The sequence below is a fragment of the Syngnathus typhle genome, linkage group LG11 (genome assembly GCF_033458585.1).
Source record: "Syngnathus typhle isolate RoL2023-S1 ecotype Sweden linkage group LG11, RoL_Styp_1.0, whole genome shotgun sequence".
NCBI lineage: Eukaryota > Metazoa > Chordata > Actinopteri > Syngnathiformes > Syngnathidae > Syngnathus > Syngnathus typhle.
The window spans coordinates 10,520,715-10,541,293 of NC_083748.1; the positions used below are offsets into that span (position 1 = coordinate 10,520,715).

Below are 20,579 nucleotides of genomic sequence, written 5' to 3' on the forward strand. Positions count from 1 at the left end.
GATTTCAATTAGTCAGCCGGAGTGCCAAAAAAACCACAGGGGATTTAAAGGGATTTAAATCCTCTCTGGCGGCGTGTCTATCAATTAGCCACACCATTAATCCCCAAGGCGTAATCTCATTAGATAGAGCGCCTTTAATGAGACATCCAGAGAGCAACCCGTGGCAGTGAGCTCGGGAGAAAAATGAGTTGGTGGCAATCTGCAGGTAGGCCATGCGCACAAGTGATTAGTAGGATCGAAGAGGGTCAGCGGCGGCAGGGACCGAGGCGGAGAGATTTAAGAGCGGGGCCCATGTACATCGTTGGAAACTTGCTCGGGAATAGCTTGAAGATAAATCTTGTCGTTTCATCGTCATTGTGTACAGACACGAGAGGAGAAGGCGTGCCAGTTGGTTGTTGATGAGCTCCTCCTGCAGTTTATCACACTGAGTCAAGTTTAGAAGCAGTTGTTTGCAAATCTGATGTGCCATCGAAGCACTGCGTTGATAAAATAAGTCCCATCGTGTATGTGTGTGTGTGTGTGCAGAGTCAGCATGTTAGCTTTATGTTGATTCACTGATCCACTGCCTTAAAGTGTTAATGATGTCTGTAAAAAAAAAAAAGTCATTTGAACATCGATCCGCTTTACAGAGACTGTATTTGAAGAGATTAGCGGAGGCCCGCTTGGTTTCCCTGGGTCAGGGTGAGCACAGAAGAAAGTAACGCTCGAGTTGAATTACAATGAACAAGTATGGAGGCTGAGATTTTGCTGCTGGCAGGCAGCCAGTGCCTCGTGCGTCCATGTGTGTGTGTTGTAAAAAAAGTTCTCTTTAGTTATGTCCACCTGTTACATTTTTCATTGTTGAGTCTCTTGTGGAACACTGGTTAGAACGTCCGCCTCACAGTTAGCAGGGTCCCGGTTCGATTCCACCTCCGACCCTCCCTGTGTGGAGTTTGCATGTTCTCCTCGAGCCCGTGTGGGTTTCCTCCAGGCACTCCGGTTTACTCCCACATCCCAAAAAACATGCTTGGTAGGCCGATTGAGAGCTCCGAATTGCCCCTAGGTTTGAGTGTGGATGGTTGTTCGTCTCTGTGTGCCCTGCGATTGGCTGGCAACCGGGTCAGGGTGTCCCCCGCCTACTGCCCGATGACAGCTGGGATAGGCTCCGGCATGCCTGTGACCCCCGTGGGGACAAAGCGGTACAGAAAATGGATGGAATCTCTTGTGTTTGGTGTCTTGGGACGGGTCCAATCATAACAACTCCACAAGCTGTTGGTTGCGATGCCAAATGCGTTCCCACTCGCTCCGAGTTTCGCGGTACTCGTCCGTGCAGGATAGACCATGCTGACGCCGCTTTGAGTCTACAAGTTGCATGTGCAGAAGTGATGCTTGGAGGAAGCAAAGGGCGAAATTATAGTTGACAATGAATTGCACCCGTTTTCCTTGGGCAGTGGCCATGTATAAAATATTCAGATTTGTGCGGCTACACGTGTCCTGTTATGGAGGTCAAACTTATTGCTAACACGCTGAAGCAGACCCCGAACATTTAATGTACTCACATTGGTCGAGAGCAAATTTTAAGATGGCCGACTACCTCTTGGCCCTTCAACAAGTTGGACCGAGCTGCCCTTAAGGGTACAATCAAGCTCCGTTTCCCATCTGCCCCTCCATTTCCCCCCTGTCAGCCTCACTCCAGGAGGACAGAGCAGAGCCTCGGATGAATAATAGATGCACGGCAAAGTCATTAGTATAAATAAATAATTGATCGCCGCACATGTCCGGGATTATTATTGTAAATGTTGTGATGATATTACAGTAACATGAGAGGGAAGAACGACAAGCTTTGAGATTGTCTACCTAATGAAAGATGATTAGTCACAGTTTGAAGCCAATGTTGTAATGGGCTTCTTGTGCTATTACAAATGCATGAGATGAAATACATGCTAATTTCAAATCAGAACCTTTCTCATCTATAATTCATGTGTTCGTGTTCTAATATGTGAAGAAAATGCTTTTGTCTCAGAGTAATTAGTGTGATACTTAATTGAATGCGCTACATGCTTGTGGCATCCATTTGCTCCCTGGATGGTCTACCACTTGAGATAACAGCTTGACAAGGTCATATTATTTTTAGGCGGTACAAACGAGGTTGGATTACAGGCAACATCACCATGACGCAATCTATTTACACTGCAAACTGCACAATTGTTTCTTTCAGTCATTCCTAAACAGTGGGAGAGAACATTTCAATATGCAAAAAATAAATAGTTTTCATATAACAATGTGCATTTTTGTCGATAATCTAATGCAGGGGTGGGCAAACTACGGCCCGCGGGCCACATCCGGCCCACGGGACCGTTTAATCCGGCCCGCCAACCCTGAACAAATTGTATTATTAAACTTTTTTTTGGGGGTCATTTTGCCTGCAATGACTGCGTTTCCCCAGTAGATGGCGAAGCGCTCGCCTGCGCATTTACTACCGGAAGCCGTGTCAGAAAGCTCGGTGTACACTCACAAGTGCGTGTACGTACTCAGTAGTACGGACATGGCGCACTTTCGCTCTATTCGTATCAGTCCCGAATTTAGAGCGTGGGCTTCGACGACAGCATTCTTGTAATTCGCGCGCTGAGCTTTCGGATGCAGTTTTGCGCTAAAGCCACCCACAAACCTTCCCCTGGAATCTTCGTCACAGATCGAGGTAAACGGACCAACACCTCGCATCTCTCCTAAGAATTTCCACAACAAATTTTACTCCAGACTATGACGCACTAGCAAAAAAGGGAGACCAACAACACTGTTCCCACTGAAAATGAACGGGAGGCTCTCAAGTTTATTGTAAAAAAAAATGCATTTTGAATATGATTTGTACACATAGCAGGGATTGAAACTAGCGACCATTCTCATTTTCAAACAATGCAGGATGCTCAAGGACATTGATGCACCACCTATTTGCGACTAATCTTAACCTGTAAAGTTCTTAAGGCTTACTTTAAGGAAGTGTTTCCCGTTTCCTCACCTCTGTTACCAGGTGTTTGTGAGTTAAAACTCTGCTCTGATTTTCAGATACCCCTCACCGTGTTGCTGTTTTGATTACTTTATTTGGATGTATGCTTTCACCGATTCTGCAAGAATTCAAGAATATTTGGTCAGAATGTTTGCCGTTTGATGTGATCTCATAAGATAAACATCTTTCATTAATCTGACCTGCAGGCACTTAAGTGATGGAGACTGTTATTCATAATAACAGTGTCGTATTTTATGAGAATCACTGATAGCAGTTTTTTAGTGAATTATTATTATTATTATTATTTAATGCTGTTAATAAATGCATTTGTTTTCAAAAAACTTTTTTGGAATATCCATGCTTTACTACCTACTAAAGGCCAAAATCTTTTATGCAATGACCTTTGCAGGTCGCTTATATGACTTCACACAAAGCCTACGTCCATCTGCTCCTGGTTCGGCCCTCCGGTCCAAATTTAGAACCCAGTTCGGCCCGCGAGTCAAAAAGTTTGCCCACCCCTGATCTAATGTCTAGTAATCGTCGGATATATTTCACCACATCACCATGCAGAACGCTGACATGTTTCGCCACCGTCTTTCAAACTTGAGACTTGACTTAATTTGACAAACATCTTTCAGAAATGGTTGCATTCTGTTAGTCCACCACTAGGTGACGTTGAAAGAATATCCACACACTGAAAAATTTGCTTCTAATCTAACTTAGTTATTTTTAATAGTTACTTTTTCAAGAGTGTCATTCTGTTGTCCAGGTGTATCTAATCTTGTTTCCTTTGACCTCATCGGGGTCGACGTGACATCATCTTGTTTGTTCCAGCAAGAGATTTCTCCATATAAAGCTCAAGTGGAGATGCAACACATTTCCGTCCCTGCCGTGCCCCATACAGGCAATGATTTTGTAAATGGGCATGTTCCTCTCCCGTGGGCTGCTGCCGGACCTGATGTAGCCCCATTAAAGAGGCCAACAGGCTATTAACCCCCACATCAATACCTTGCCGGTGCACAGCATACTTACAAACCCATTTCAACAGCAGTCATAAACAGCGCTCCTATAATAGCATCTGTAGGCCAAAGCAAACTGCCCCGGTCAACCTCATGACAAAAGAGTCCTCAAGTCAGCATTAACCCGAATGCCACAAGGTCATGGACACATTGGCGATGGAGTTTTTAGGAGAATAGCGCCCCCCCCAGGAATAGCACCGCGCCCCCCAAGGGGGGCGCGCCCCACTATTTGAGAAGCACTGGCCTAGGTGACTGATTCACAATTTGGTTTTGTCTGATATCAGAGATTAAATAAAGAAAACCAACTGGCTGATTGATTTGTTTTAATTGAGAGGAAAAAAAAACAGCAAAAGCATTTCACTAGCTGACCAGGAGATGGCGACAGCGTGGCATCTGAAGACCATGGATTGTTTGTTCTGCTATAGCCTAGGTGACTGATTCACAATTTGGGTTTGTCTGATATCAGATATTAAATATAGAAAACCAACTGGCTGATTGATTTGTTTTAATTGAGAGGGGAAAAAAACAGCAAAAGCATTTCACTAGCTGACCAGGAGATGGCGACAGCGTGGCATCTGAAGACCATGGAGTGTTTGTTCTGCTATAGCCTAGGTGACTGATTCACAATTTGGTTTTGTCTGATATCAGATATTAAATAAAGAAAGCCAACTGGCTGATTGATTTGTTTTAATTGAGAGGGAAAAAAAACAGCAAAAGCATTTCACTAGCTGACCAGGAGATGGCGACAGCGTGGCATCTGAAGACCATGGATTGTTTGTTCTGCTATAGCCTAGGTGACTGATTCACAATTTGTTTTTGTCTGATAATAGATATTAAATAAAGAAAACCAACTGGCTATTTGATTTGTTTTAATTGAGAGAAAAAAAAACATCAGCAAAAGCATTTCACTAACTGACCAGGAGATGGCGACAGCGCGGCATCTGAAGACCATGGATCGTTCTGCTATGCCGGTTTAAAAAAAAAAAAAAAAAACGTAATTAGCTAGGGGTCAAAGGTCAAAGTTTACGGTTCAAAGTTCACCCAGGGGTCAAAGGTCGGTTCAAAGTTCACGGGGTCATGTGCACATTTTCGATTTTTAACTAGAGTTAAAAGTTCAGGGTTCAAAGGTCACCCAGGGGTCACCACGGGGTCACCACGGGGTCAACGCGGGGTCAACGCGGGTTCATGGGGTCACCACGGGGTCACCGCGGGGTCAACGCGGGTTCAAAGTTCAGGGTTCACTTTTTTTTTTTTTTTTTTTTTTTTTAGGTTAACCTTTATTTAACCCAGTGCTTCTCAATTATTTTCTGTTACGCCCCCCCTAGCAAGAAGAAAACTATTCGCGCCCCCCCTCCCCACCGTGACTATCCTAACTTGTCTTGTAAGTCGTAAAATGTCGCACTGTCGCAAACGTGACAGAAGTAACAATGAGAGCGCCACTGCCCCCTGCTGTAGTAAACGCGCAATTACACTTTATTCTAGTACTGCCAAAAAAAAAGCCTGTTCCCCAGGGTCACACGCGCCCCCCCAGGAATAGCATCGCGCGTCCCCCACTATTTGAGAAGCACTGGATTAGGTACACCTCATGGACACTACAATAGGTACACTAAACGAGGTAAAAAAAAGAAAAAAGAATAAATAAATAAGATAATGGGTAATGTTGAGAGCTCTTGCTCGGTAGGAATTTAGTTCGATCCCAGTAGTGAGAATGTACATGAATGTGCTTTCATTGTGCAATCAGCCTTTATTTATTTATTTTTTATTTATTTTTACCTTGTGTAGTGTACCTATTGAAGTAGTGAGAATGTACATGAATGTGCTTTTATTGTGCAATTAACCCTTTATTTATTTATTTATTCTTTTTTTTTTTTTTTACGGCACACTGGTTGGGAAACACTGAATTACTTCATTTTAATGTGCTCCTTTCAGCAAGACCTAAAATCGTGCTTGTAAACTATGAAAGAAGAAAAGATTGTTTAAAGTCGTGAAAAACAAAGAATACAAAACATATTAAAATGATGTAACAGCTGAAAGGGATCCGTCAGGAATTATTAATTCCCCCAACTGTGTTTGCTTTTCCTTTTAAAACGTGAATACGTGGAAGTAAGAAAAGAGTGATGTGACTTCACCCTCGTTCCCTCTGGCAAGCTCAGGGTGTTTGCCCAACACCCTCAGGTGCAGCGACTGAGACGTCGCTAGGCAACCTGATCATCCCCCGTTGCTGCTCTGCCTGCAGCACTCAAGTCGGAGCTTATGTGGACTTAAATCTGAAAGAGCGGCGGTGTTGATGAGTGGAAGAAGGATTACCATGAAAAATGATGGATTGGGGTGAGCTTTCACCAGAGGTGGGCTATTTGCAAAAAAAATGGTCCCCTCCGTCAATCGTCACACGTCAGCGCCTTGGGACGCTGTCCGTCATGGTCAGTCCATCAGTTAAAATGGTGGATTTATTTTAACTGATAAAAATGCACCAACAAGCATATACGATGCCAGCTTCAAAGTCAATATAAAATTGATCCTAGTGGAAAGTCTTCTTTTGGGGGGCGGGAAATTGTAGTAAAGAGTGGTTGTGCCTCTTTAAATTCTGTATTTCAAATAAGTGTAAAGAAATTCACTTTAAAATCTTACATAATATTTCTCCTATAATCTCTAAATTTCGAAATAATCTCTAGATTTGTTGAATATATGGTCTATAAATGTATAGACTACAACCAAATATGTTATACCAGGTGTGAAATTGTATTTGAATCATGAGATCTGCGTTACATTTTTAATTTTGTGCTCTGATATGCTATATAGGTTCATTCTCCAAATAGAAAACGTGGGCGTTTCTGCTATGAAAACAAGCAGTTAATGTCGATTCTCAACACAATGCTGCCCCCTAGTGTGACAAGAGAATTGAGAACAAGGTTAGTGCAAAATGTTAATTTATTCCAAATGTTCATTTAAGAAACCATTTGTCTTATTATATGGTTACATTCTCGCAGCTATTATAAATGTGTAAAAGTTAAGATGCGACATTTACAAATATACACCTTATCTCAATCATAGATGCTAAAAGTTAAAGGGGCTGAAAAGAACAAAATCTATTCATGTGGCGAAAAAACTCCAAAATCTATGACAAAGAGTACAAGAGTGACGTGTGGGCAACTAAACAAACAAAACGAATAAAATTCAATAGACTTCCACTTTGGAGTTATTTTAAAATCAAGACAAAACTTACTAGAATAGAAGCACTCTTCACATGCAGAAATCTACACACCTTCAGAGTTAAAAGGAAGAAAAATTAACTTACATGATTCACGATGCATCAAATAAAATTAAATAAATAACTACATTTTCAGCAATAAATTTGGGAAATAAATACATATGTGTCAAATAAAATCCAGTATATGAGTAATGAGGAGGAGCCAGATGTTTAGGGGTTACAGCAGAGTACGCTACATGGCTTTGAGTTAGGAAGGCAATTCAGTAGGTCACACTGTCAATTCCATTTACTAATTCACATTAAAAATAAGATTTCGATTTCAAATAGATGTGTGGAGTCTGCGTGAAGAAATATTGTTCTTTTCAGTGCTTCATAGAGTAATGCACATACCGACAGGGAACGAGAAAATAAAACTAGTGAGAGCGCATACTTGCATAAGTTGGAAATCAATCCACTTCAGAAAACTCATTAATAAACCAGAGGGTGCGTAAACACACCTTTAGTGAGTGGGAGGGGGGGGGAGAGGTAGAGAGGTGATTCTATCTAGTTACAGTTACTTTGATGTTTGAGGTCCTACATCTGTGGGAAAACAAATTCTCTTTTTGGGGGAGCCTTGAATGCTCTCAGCGTGCCGAGAGGGGTTGCTCTCTCCACGCAAACGCGACTCTCCCTCCTCTCCTAGCCTAGCCTATTTCAAAAAGCCTTTGTAGAGGAAGTTGGAGCGACTGGTAAATCTCTCGTTCTCCAAACAGAAGAGCAAGTCCCTGAGATTGACACGCGTGATGCGCTGCCGCGTAGGCCTGGAGCCTGATGAGCCGGCACCCCCGGAAAGATTGCCGCCTGATCCCTGAAGGGGAAGAAGACAAAAGGAGCAACGACGACGTGCGAAGCATTTTACAGCTGAAAAGTCATGGCAGGCAAAAATCTGGAAGTACTTGCAAGTCATTTTCACCTCTGAGAGAGCAGTGGACGACGGTAAATCGGGAATCTTCCTCTTCTTTCTCGGGCCGATGGCTGCCAAGGCGGTCAAATTGGCCTCCCGCTGTCTCATCTGAGCCAGCTCCTGCTGCTGCATCTGAAGGACAAGAAGAACACCACCGACAAAGACATCAATCATACCGCAGTTGCAGGAATTCAAACAGAGATGTATGACTCGTTTCACCTCTTTTGCTTTCTGTTTCAGACGGAGCTGCTCTGGGTCTTCTTGACGGGCTCGAGACTAAGAAACATCAGAACCGATCTGAGTGTCCATGTATTGAGTTTCAACATTTTTCCAAAGTTAAGTCTACCTTAGCTGCCTTCAAGAGGATCTCTCTCTCCTGTTCTTCCTTCCGCTGTTTCTCTAACTGCTCCAGCTGCTCAAAAAACTTCAACTGAGAACGAACATCACTGCTCTGTTCGTGGTTGTCCTCCTCCTGCCAGGAGAGAAACTGTTAGCGTTCATTCACTGAAATAAAAATGTTGCACTGGTGATATTCTTTGTGTTTCATTTAATAAAAAAAAAAAAATGGTAGTTCTTTTGCACTCCAAAAATATTTGTTGACAAGATGGTGTGAATTCTTAACTATATTGAACCATACAAGAGCCGTAGCCAAACCTTGAAATTGCCATTCTTCTGCTGAGCCACGAGGGAAACGCTCTCCAGCAGATCGCGTAGTCGCTGCTGAGTAGCATGCGAGACGTAATTGATCACCTCCAGTCCGAAGTCCGTCACTCCATGCCGGCGGCCTGAAGCAGAAAGAAGCATGCCGTTAGATCTCCAACACCATAAGGAGCTGCGTGTGCAGTATGTTAGGCCTGCATGAACAAAACTGGACATTTGCCAATTTGCAAGCATGGAGTACACTGTGGAATTCAATTGAGTAGCAATACTTTTCGAAAAAGCCGGTTCTAAGATTCTCACCAATTTCCAGCATTCTCCTCTGTAACACAGCGCAGGAGAGAAAGGCCTCATCCTTGCAGGAATGTGTCACTGCTCCTACCAGTTCGGAATTGGTTGCGAGGATGTTGGCGCTTTCCTCCGACAGGTTGACTCCAGCCATGGAGGCCACATCGTTGATGTCGTCGTCGTCTCTGTGCAAATAGGTTCAACTCAGCTGAGTGTCATCTTGGTCACATGATGAAGAAGACAACTTAAGTAAACACTGAACATGGACACGGCCATTTGTCAAAGGTGATACCTGCCGAGGAGGACATTTGTTGGAACTGCTTGGTAAACTTACTTGAAAGTACCGCCGGCTTCTTTCAACCTATTCTTTTGAGCCAGAGTCAGGACTGTGGCCGCGCTTGGTCGAGAAACAGCTGGCACCTCCGACTTCACAGGAACTTGGGAGAGGGACAGAAAGAAGATGTAACAGAATGACCCAAGATACCATGAGGTCACTTGTGTCTCGCTCACATGGCTGCAGCTCTTTGAGCTGGACCTGCGGCTGTCCCAGTAAGATGCGGCCTGGGGCCTGATTCCTGAGATTGACCATAGAGGACACGGCTAAAGGGACCTGAGGTCTCAGCATTGCTCTTTGCTGCTGAGTTTGCAGCACCTGCAAAGGGTTTATGATGTCAGAAAGTTACCGGATGTCCGGACGATGGCAGTGAAGTCAGATATTTACAAGTGACGGCGTCTGTGCGGGCTTGCTAACATTTGGCTGAAGCTGGGGTCGGGTGATTTGAGCGGCGAGGCGAGGAGCCGGGCTTCTCAGGACAACGGCGGTGGGACTCGGTGAGGGGGACAAGACAGAAGCGGAGGCCGGCTGGGCGAGCTGACTCTGCTGGATGAAGGCTGCCGAGTCGGGGGTAAGCTGCCGCAAGGCGGGAAGATTTTTCTGCGCACAGAGTGACAAACATTACTCAACTAGGACAACCTCAATTGGATAATATTATTACAAATTAGGATAATATCCGGCTTACCTCAAGAAAAGGCACAAGGTACGGTTGGGGCGATGAGTTGAGCTCTTTATAGAGTCTGCTGGTGAATTCCGCAGCTTCCAGTTTATTCTCCTGATGAAAGAGTTGATATGAATGTAGATGGCGTGCACGTCTCGTATGAGGAGTCCTTGCCACTCACCAGCAGGTCTTTAACTAGCTGCTTCACATTGGCAGCCTCGGCTAATCGCTTGCCAGTGCAAGTCAGCTTTATCAGTGTGGACAAGAAGTTCCTACATTTGTTCACATTCTCCATTGTTTCCTGAGAGGTGGAAAGGAGCCGCTTAGCTTCTGGGTGACTCGCATGACTTTTAAAGACAGCTCGACAGCGTCCCAGCGACACGACTCACCTTACTCATTGTAACTGACGTAACTGTGGTCCCGGCTGTTTGGCTTCTCGGGGCCATTCCTGGTATTGTCTTCCCCACTGAACTCTGAGGAGAGAGGGAGACAGCATTCATTCTCACACTGGCTTTATTTTTAATTTTTTAAAACCACTAAAAAGTATGTTTAAAAAATAAAACATGATCTTTTTCACTCGATAGCAAACATCAGAATTTTTTTTCTAGTTGCTAAAGTGACACCATAGTGTCAAGGTTGACCAAATAAAATGCGAGTAGTGACATTACATTAAACAGGCCGCCAAAGATTTGACGGACCTGTTTACATTCTGCGGTCGGTTGCTATCGTCCTCAATAGATCAATCGACATATCCGCTCGAAATGCATTAAGAGTCGGACGAGAGTACCTGAAGGACAGGAGGTCTATGAAGAGTAGTGGTGGAAGGCAACGATGCTGCATTTGTACAACCCGGTCGGATAATGCTGCCCGGAGATGTTTGTCTGCTGATGATGCTGTTCCCAGGAACCTGCAAAAAGGCAGAAATAAAAACGTTATATGGGAAGCTCAGAATATTGTGACACGACAACTCTAAGGGTAAACGTGCACATCTATTGAGATCATGTAAGTTGTATACAAATCCTGCCTAGTATGACAATAACAATAGCACACAATCTTTCACCTAACATGAACGATGGACACAGAATGAAAGTGGGAAATGTCAACATGAAAACAAACAAATGGAAAATGTGATGCCACCTGGCCTGGAGGTATGTTTGGTGTTGCAGTTCGGGGTGCCATGCCACCTAGTGCCTGTGCCTGCATCTGGGCCAGCGCCTGTTGGGGAATCATCAACAGCTGCCCAGCCTCACTGCGCACGAGCACCATCCCTGAACAAAGTTGGAGAATATATGCTCTGAACGAAATACAGTGGACAACACGCAAACTCGGGGTCAACTAGTCACAGATATTTTTCAATGTTTCAAGCCTATTGAAGGTTTATCCCCATTCTTTAAAAATAATTTTTAAAAAGTGCCTACCTCCAGCATAAATACGCTTTTCTAAGACTGTTTAATAGTGCAAGCAATGTATCCTCCAGAAAATTTGGAGATTGATTTGCTACCTTGAGTTGATTTTATGAAAATGTTAGATACTGTTCAGTGGCGCATGCAAGGTACACTCACCAGGAGGAAGCTGGATGTTATGTACGCTGGGCTGCCCGGTGGATGTCAGCGGGAGCCTAGGCGACAATATCTGTTGCGTCAGTGTTTGGCTCCCACCTGGCCCAGCCGCTGGGGGGGCACCAGCAGCGTCCGAAGTGACAGTCTGCTGCGATGAAGCCTGCATGTTGGTGGCGGTGGACTCTGGCTTGATCGCAGGCGCTACCGCGCGTATCCCATCACTGTTTCCGTTCAACGTTGGACCCAGGTGCACGCTTTGCATAGGAGGCCTGACGAGGGTCACGGTGGGAGCTGAGGCGATGACACCTTGCGAGCTGGGGAGAGGCGTCTGGATGACGGTGTTTGACAAGGGAGCCACGATGGCAGCGCTCGACCCCTTGGACAACACGGGTCCGCTGCTAGTGACAGATGTCACGGGACAGTTGTTATTACAACTCGCCACCGTAGTCCCCGCGGGAGGTACAGTACTTCCTGAAGTCTGACAGTTCATAGTTGGTCATTGAATGTCTGCGCAGAGTATGAGCCCGCTTCCTCCTGACGAGTCAAGTCAGTCACAGCAACACCGATAATGAGTGTTTTGCCAGCCTCGTGTCCCGTGGCAAAGTCCGCCGACTAACCATGGGGGCGTCTCGTTGTGTTGACACCCCATGCACTTCCAACTTGTTCGGAGCAGAAATAATGACGAAAGTGACGGGGCTAGGCTCGGGCGGATCTACTCATCTCCCCTGCTAGCGTGCTTCTTCCTACACACGGAGAGCAACATATTATTTTTTAGGCGTTACAGCGTACCTGCCTACTTGCCTTGACTTGAGCCAAGTCCCAACTGGACGTTAGCGCACTTACGGTCTTACCCGGGAGCAATATTTTTAATGATCGAATGTCTCGTGCCTTCCCCAAGTGGTTATTGTGAGACAAGAACAACAATGCTGAGTCTACGGAGCATTTAGCGTGACAGACTACGGCTTTAGTCACCTCTGTGTGTGTAATTTAAGCTCATCCAGCAGACCGGGGACAGCCGCCATCTTTACTCTCCCGCGAGCTAGCGAGAAGTGAAGCGGGCTTCAATACTTACCAAGTGACGTGCGCATGCGCTCAACAACTTGGGAGTCTCGTTAGCTGGGCTGTGATTGGCTGTTCGGCGGCGTAAAAGGCGGTCCTAATGGCCTCAACTGTCATTCCAGAGGATTCCTTACCAGCAGTAAACAACCACCACGGTCTCCAAGAGTTTTCGGCAAATAGTGCATCCCAGACGGTTTGTTTGTGCGGCTACGTTAGCCGCTCCTATAGAGAATCGCCAAATGTGACTTTTAATAAGTTGTCAGTATGTTTCACCAAAAAGGAACGTCCCCTTTTCAAGGGGTATGCACGGCGGAGACGCTGTGCAAGATGGCTCCACTGCTGTGGGCAAAAAAGTGAAGTGAAGAGGCGGAGTGGGCGTCACACCCGCCCTGAGAGGAAACAGGCTGCTGTCAGCCTCTAGTGCAGTGCTTCTCAAATAGTGGGGCGCGCCCCCCTTGGGGGGCGCGGTGCTATTCCTGGGGGGCAGGCTTTTTTTTTGGCAGTACTAGAATAAAGTGTAATTGCGCGTTTACTACAGCAGGGGGCAGTGGCGCTCTCATTGTTACTTCTGTCACGTTTGCGACAGTGCAACATTTTACGACTTACAAGACAAGTTAGGATAGTCACGGTGGGGAGGGGGGGCGCGAATAGTTTTCTTCTTGCTAGGGGGGGGGGGCGTAACAGAAAATAATTGAGAAGCACTGCTCTAGTGGGACAGTGTGTAGTCCACCTCAGTTGTTACCTATGCACTACAAAAAAATAAATTACGGATGAATATACTGTCATTGTATTGTGCATTTCGCGATGGTGCGTCAATTTGCAAACGTTTTGTTTTTCTTCTCATGACGCCTTCTATTGCGAAATTAACGTAACGCAAAGCACATTACTGCACCCCACCCCGCCCTACCTGTTGTGTCATTCACTTATGAATCAATTGATAACAATAAGGCACAACATGTCTCACAACCACAAAGACAGTTTTGTTTTTAACATTGTCTCCTGCCCAGAAGTGAATTTTGAAATGTCTGGCAAAAGTATACAGTGCTTGTTTAGAACTAAAAATACAATTACTCATTGAAGTCAACATTTTAAGAGAAATTAAAAATAATAATAATAATAAACTAATTACTCATTGAAGTCAACATTTTAAGAGAAATTAAAAATTATAATACTAATAAAACACTACTCAAGTGCAAAATTAGAAGGTTAGTGTTAATTCTATAAATATTCTGTGTGCAGATTTGTCTTTGTTGTGCTTAATGCATTGTAATTGACAAAAGAAAAAAAACGCTGCTGTGGTACTTTAATACATTTTAGAATGTCCCTTTTTACTTTAATAAAGAAATCAGAATTTTAAAAAAAAGTAAAGTTCTAGCAGTAGTACTTTTGCCACAAGAGGTCTGCTGTAAAAGAAAATGCAGATAATTCACGTTCCCACCGCACGCTTCTCTAATCGGAGTGCGCTGGCTAAAGAATCAAACCAACCTTCCTCCAATGCAGGTTTGCGGCCAACCAAATTGCGTCACTGGCAATGTTATAAATGACACACGTGTCGCTAGTTTTGTTTGTCGTTGATGATTTAATACCCTGCTACCTTGGTAAACGCTGGCCTCTTTCTCTCGGTTTTCGTTCATCTGCTGCAAATATGAGTGCCCGAGGCGGAACTCCTTACATTGGCAGCAAAATAAGTCTAATATCTAAGGCACAGATTCGTTATGAAGGTATCTTATCGTTCGTGGACACAGAGAAGTCCACTGTTGCTTTGGCCAAAGGTAGGTTCCTCATTTGTCATCCGTTTGCTGGAATCTTGGAAGAAGCAACCTCACGATTTTATCTGCATTTTAAACAGTCAAATCATATGGGACAGAGGACCGGCACACTGGCAGTCCACGTCCATCTGAAGATGAAGTATATGAGTACATAATATTTCGAGGAAGTGACATAAAGGACATCACTGTGTCTGAGCCAGCCAAACCGCACCATGGACTCCTTCGAGACCCTGCCATTCTACAGGTGCGTTCTTGGTCCCCCCCAACAAATATAGTACGTGGAATATTTCTCAAATACTTAAGTTTGATTATGCACTAAATGCTCAGCTTTCCACGTCTTTTTTTCTTCTTGCTGTTTTAAGTCTTCTCTTGGAGGCTGCCCTAGTGGATATCACCCACGCCCTTACCAAGACATGATGGCCTCCTACAATCAGATGGCCGCCAGCTCTCTCCTCGACCAGCAGTACAATTCAGCACAGGGTCTCGATACACTCTTCATCTACTTGCGTACCTTTCTCTTTCCTGTGTCTTAATTTGCATTTGTGCTCTTCCAGGGTTTCACGGTATCCCCGCCAGAAGAGCCCCGAAGGTAGAGCAAGCGGTTCAGACGGTGCCATTGGCGAGCAGTGCTCAGAAAAAAGGGAAATCCTCAACCCAGCCGCAGCAGGTCACACCGAACATTCGTCCGTCCCAGCGCGCTGTTTCCCAAGTTCAGAAAGAGAATGTCCCCACTCGTAAGATTATTTCAGTTTTTAGCAAAGAAAGATCTCGTTTTAATTTGATCATGTTTAGGTAATCTTAATTTTTGTTCTTCAGATAGGACCGCATCCCAGCCCGATGAAGGCAATAGACAAGACCAAACTACTGATGATAAAAAACAAAAGCGAAAACAAGGTCTCACAACCTTTAGCTTTCTCAGCATTTGCCGAATCATAATTGTAATCTATAACCGTTTATTTTTTGTGCCTGTGTTCTCGTGCAGGAAGTCGCAGGCCCAGGAACTTGAACAGAGGCCAGTTGCTTGTGAAGAACTCAAAGGCTAAAACTCTAAAGTTTGAGTCGGATTTTGATTTTGAATCAGCAAATGCTCAGTTTAAAGATGATCTCACAAAGGAGCTTGTAGGTGTGTTCATTCACGTCTATTGTGTGCCCCCGTATATTCGCAGTTTGGCATTTGCAACTTTTTTTTGGGCTGGTCTCTATTTGGCTGGAAAACGTGCTTTTTCTATTTTGGTTTACAGGACAAATACATGTTACTATGGTTACCTCTAATGGGGCTGAATCCAGACATTTTCACTTATCTCTTACACCCCCCCCCCCCCCCAATCAGTTAAGGTGATGTCAGCAGAGGACTCCGTGAAGCCGCATCCACAAGAGAAGGAAACGGCTGGTGAGAAGTACTATGACAAGAGTAAGGGCTTCTTTGACAACATCTCATCAGAGGTGAAGCCCAGGTAAGGACGCAATATTTTTATTTATTTTTTGTCTCCCTTTCATCAAATTGATGTAGTCACCATTTGTGAGCATCCCCAGGAGGACCACATGGGCAGAAGAGAAAAAGTTGAATCTGGAAACCTTTGGCGCGCAGGGGCGCTTCCTGAGAGGCCGAGGATTCCGGGGCCGCAAGGGGCAGGGCCAAGCTGAACAGCGACCCCTCCCAAAGATTGACGGCGGGAGAGTGTGAAAGTGTTATTTTCTATGAATAGATGTTGTAGTTTTCTACTTATTTAAGATTTGCCTCCACTCTTTTTCAATTTGAATCACGTAACGTACGGCTATTTTTGTTTACTCTGCATTTACGACAAAACTGTACATTTTCTAAAATGGGAGAGCAATTTATTTTATTCCAGCAGCTGTATACCAAGCAAGTGTTAATTTGTAGTTTAGCATGCATTTCAAGACTTGTCCTTGAACAGAGTATCGGGCATGCAATTTGATTTTGTTGCTGTAGAGATTGGACAGTCAACTGTACTTTGTTTTCTTCTACTTGTAATGTTTGTGAAACAGTGACGAAGTGTAGCAGTTGCTATTAAATTTGGACTAAAACTGTGTTTTCAAATGTCAATCTGTGCAACCCTTTTACTTCAGCCTTGAACAGAATTTTCACTAGGTCAATTTCAGACTTGAGGTGGATTGCTAAGAGATGCTGACTGGTTGGTTTCTCAGTCACGTTTTGCTCCATTTATCAAATGCAAAATCGTAATTCGATTGATAGCTACCCTTGCACTTTTCAGTTCTGTTGCGTTAATGCTGGACAAAACAAATTTGTCAAAACACGAGAAGTATGGGTCACATTTTATCACCATAGTAAGTTCAATGAAACATTTTGGGTAAAACCAGTCCGTGCTCAGTCCATAAATCCTACCGTGGAGTGCACCCATAAACTAGCCTCAAACAATGAAAAGTTAAGGGGAGTGACATTTGTGGGGTAGAGTTAAAGTTCTTATGGCTGCAGGTAGTGGTCTAATGTTTGCTACTTGGAGTCAGGCATTCTCATCTTTCTCTGACGGTGCTGCTATTCTGTTGGCGGTGTTGCTACACGTGTCACCTGGATTGGCATTGTGAATCTGGCTATCAGAAGAAGAATTGGAAGATGTGGAGGACACACGGGATTTGGAGTCCAAACCCTCAAGGACATGTCGGAGGAGTCCGTTAGTGATGTCTCCCTCTGGGTTATTATTTCCATTAGCTGTTAAATTGGAAGATAAAATGAGAGGGATGCGTTTGCATTGTGTTACAATCTGAAATCCAGTTCCTTACCTGACATCGTGGAGGTTAATACATTGTCTTCTTTCCCGGAGCTCAAGAAGACATCCAAAGCCTCCTGGTCAGAGATGTCAATCAGCTCCATCTGTTCCAGCATGTCCACGTTCACTTCCATCGATGAGATGCTACCAATAGGCGCTAAAAAGAAAAAAGTTAAAAGTGTGCATCCTTGAGGGGTGTGGGGGGTCAAATTCAACCACTCAAGCTCACGTCTGGTGTAGTCTCGAATAGAAAGATGCGCAGAGGACAGGTAGACGTCCACGTCGTGTTGGAAGACTTCCTCGAAGAAACGCTGCCTCTCTCTTACTCTAATCTGATGGGCTGTGTCCATATCTGGAATCCTCTGGACTCGTTCTGTCTCCGCTGGAAATGCAGCAGACAGGAAGTTAGGCACTAGTTTCACATAAATACATCATATTTGGAATTTATTTCTTTTATATTTTCTGCAGGTTCAAACAAAGAGAGCCATAGTCTGAAATGAAGTATTGCAGGGTGAGACAGAGAGGATTTACAGGAGCACTCTTTAAATGATGGATGTCATCACAGTTTCTCGACCCAAGCCAAAAAACAATAAGTTTGCTTATCCAGGATTTTTTAAAGCTCAGTTAACGCTGACTGATTGCCTAATCAATTCCTTTCTCATATAGATTTATTTCGATGAAGAGCTAAAGGGGAGCCACAGAAGCACATCCTTGGATTGATTTTACGGGTCTATTCCAGGTTTTCTTCCCAGTGAATCATGACGATCGATGTTGCTTCCTTAGCCTGGGATGACCTCCAGTAGGATATCGCTGATTAAAGCCAATTGTGTATGTAGGTTTTTATTTTATTTTTAATTAGATAACCTAATCAATGGATTCCCCTGTTAACTTTTTCTTGTGGCCTACTTTTTGTCTTGGCGTCCATTTTTTTTGTCCATTCTGTACTTATGCCTTTTTCATCTTCGTGTATCGGTGTACCTTTTGCCAATGTTTTTTTTCTGTGTCCTTTCTCTCGGCATGTGCTTTAAGACTTGAGAAAGAAAAAGGTCACCGGCGAGGGCTCAGAACCAGCTGGAAATGCGAAGTGACAGGAACAAGCAGAAAGATGGAATACAGCAGCAGCGTGGGCAGGCCGGACGTGCCTGCGTGACATTCTGTCTTTACACAAAAACAGTTGGACAAGCACTCCAAGGGGAATGGCTGCATAAAAGCCCAGCTTAAAGTGAAGGGAATTGACCCAGACATTTGACTTTCTCAGAGCAAATACATTCAAGACTTTTCTTTTCCTTCTTGGTGAAAGCATCATCAGGACACACACTTTTTCACACACAAATTGCCTGCAAATGAATAAAAGCAGAGAGATAAAAGATGATAATAAAGACAGTATTCATTGCCCGTCCCGGTTTCGGTGTTAGCTCAGACCAGTACGTGCGTCACCCTTTCTCAAGGACATGACCCCGAAGCTGCCGCCTGCACGACCAGCAGAGGCAACACATTGATCTGGGGGCGATGTCAGGCCTCACCGTCACACACGGGCTACCATTAACTCCTCTCTGGGTCAAATGAATAAGTGAGATCATCGGCCGACTCCTCTGTGACAAGGAGACGTAAGGTCAGGCCAGGAAATGGCCTCTCCAGATGATTTGCTTACTTTTGGCTCCCAGAGTGCTGTGTTTCAGCATTTAAGAGAGAAACCCACAAGAGACTCTTTGTTCCCACCCTCAGTCATTTGTCAAGATTATATAAATGAACTTATCCTTTACAATTGGATGACGTCCATTCATTCAACAACATCCAGACAGTGTCAATACATTTCCCCTGCATTAAATCCGCTCCTACTTAGAACTGTTTGTAGGTCATTGTCTTGCCCTACTGCCCTCCGTAAGCCACGAAGCGTCACAGGATTATCAACGTTGTTTCAGCTGTCTTTCCAAATCCACTTATTTTAATTAAGGAACTCACAAAGACTCCAAAACTGGTAAATACAATCCTGTTACCGATTTATTGGTAAACACGACATCATGTTCTGTCATTTTTTTTTTACCAGCTAGCAAAAAATCCAGAGTTCAACTCTTTTATATGTTCCCACGGTCATCAGGTGACGTTCAGAGGCTTGGAGCAGAGCAACAGGTGGTGGCCGGGGAGTCACGGCTTGATCCTTTTTAACCTGGTCTAATCTCACGAGTTCACACTGTCTAAATCCTCACCGAGGTGGCATGTTTGAGAACCGAAACGATGATGGCATCCCACAATGCAATTAGAAATAAGATCAGGGGATGTTTGAGAATAATTGTCAATTTTATGTATATGTGAAGCCCTTTGAGACTTTATTTGTGATTTAGAGCTCTATAAATAAACTTGACTAGAAATAAGCACTCTTGGATGAAGTTCTCATTAGGTGTCTGTGTTAAAGGGGGCCTCCAGTTCCTGCACCAGCGATGACTAGCATGACTTATTCAAATGAAATTAGTGAGCATTACTCAGGCTGATGATTCAACATTCCTGTCTGATTTTGGCTGCCGGTGCATTCTTCGGTGCCGTCAATACAGCTGCAGCTATTCAACGCTGCGGATGAGCTGTCACAGCGCCTTCCCATAACCGCTTCGGTCCATTTGCGCACACGCATTATGGTAGCCCCAAAAGCAATCAGATGCTATCACAAACTCAGTCACAACCAGGAAAGTAGTCATTTATCTCTTGGGTTGTAACCCTGGAGCTAAATATGCACACGGTGAAGTTGCTGGCAGGTAAGTCATGTTATTGTGATGGATCTAAAAATACGGGACGTTCTTAAAATGTGCACAAACATTCCCCCCCCAGATACAGAAGTTGATCTTCACTCCGCTGTCTTTTAACGCAATTACTTACAAGGAAGGCGTTTGTTTTGAAGGCTTCCCGATGAGGAGCTCATGATTTTGATGATGATGCTGATGTTTGTTTTAGCCCTGTGAGAGGATGTCAATCATCTCCCGTCGCCTCTGCATCCCAGAGGAATTGATGCCGACAGCCACCGTGCAATCTTTTCCCTTTTCCTGCTTAGTAGTTTGTGAGCCCCTTGCTTGGGGGTAGGAAACAAGTTAGGCGCTTTGTGAAGTCAATCAGCTGACCAATGACAGGAAGGAGGGAGGAGCTGGAGAGAGGAAGGGATTGACAAGAGGCATTTTATGTAATGAAGTGGAAAATACCACGGTGAGACTTGGAGTTATTCTTGTCTTCCAACACGCCCACTTCTCTTTTCTCTTTCTGGGTTTTTTTTTTTTTTTGTCTCGAGTGCTGCAACGATAATCTCAAGATTAACTGTGACACAAGGATACACTTTCCATGCATTGAAAAAAAATAGATTAACTTCAAA

The 20,579-nt window shown here is 44.2% G+C and overlaps 3 protein-coding genes across 3 annotated transcripts; 1 reads left to right on the top strand and 2 right to left on the bottom strand.

The window, feature by feature from the left end:
- Positions 1-6,912: 6,912 nt before the first annotated feature.
- LOC133162528 (transcription initiation factor TFIID subunit 4-like) lies at positions 6,913-12,718 on the bottom strand. The gene is given in 15 exon segments (XM_061291764.1): positions 6,913-8,057; positions 8,163-8,285; positions 8,373-8,429; positions 8,500-8,625; positions 8,808-8,938; positions 9,114-9,283; positions 9,433-9,543; positions 9,545-9,750; positions 9,820-10,032; positions 10,118-10,207; positions 10,275-10,394; positions 10,483-10,566; positions 10,881-11,000; positions 11,231-11,361; positions 11,656-12,718. Coding segments are annotated over 15 exon segments (2,328 nt in total). The 5' UTR covers positions 12,143-12,718; the 3' UTR covers positions 6,913-7,898.
- A 1,174-nt stretch (positions 12,719-13,892) lies between these two features.
- Positions 13,893-16,779, top strand: LOC133162592 (protein LSM14 homolog B-like). Its single transcript, XM_061291888.1, has 8 exons — positions 13,893-14,483; positions 14,561-14,724; positions 14,843-14,960; positions 15,035-15,214; positions 15,297-15,374; positions 15,463-15,603; positions 15,811-15,934; positions 16,014-16,779. The coding sequence occupies exons 1-8, from the start codon at positions 14,252-14,254 to the stop codon at positions 16,162-16,164; spliced, it is 1,188 nt and encodes a 395-aa protein (XP_061147872.1). The 5' UTR covers positions 13,893-14,251; the 3' UTR covers positions 16,165-16,779.
- On the bottom strand, positions 16,761-20,338 carry LOC133162593 (dysbindin-like). Its single transcript, XM_061291890.1, has 4 exons — positions 20,096-20,338; positions 17,457-17,609; positions 17,241-17,384; positions 16,761-17,169 (listed from the first exon to the last, which is right to left on the bottom strand). Exons 1-4 carry the CDS (start codon positions 20,136-20,138, stop codon positions 16,964-16,966), a joined length of 546 nt encoding a protein of 181 aa, XP_061147874.1. The 5' UTR covers positions 20,139-20,338; the 3' UTR covers positions 16,761-16,963.
- Between the last annotated feature and the right edge of the window lie 241 nt (positions 20,339-20,579).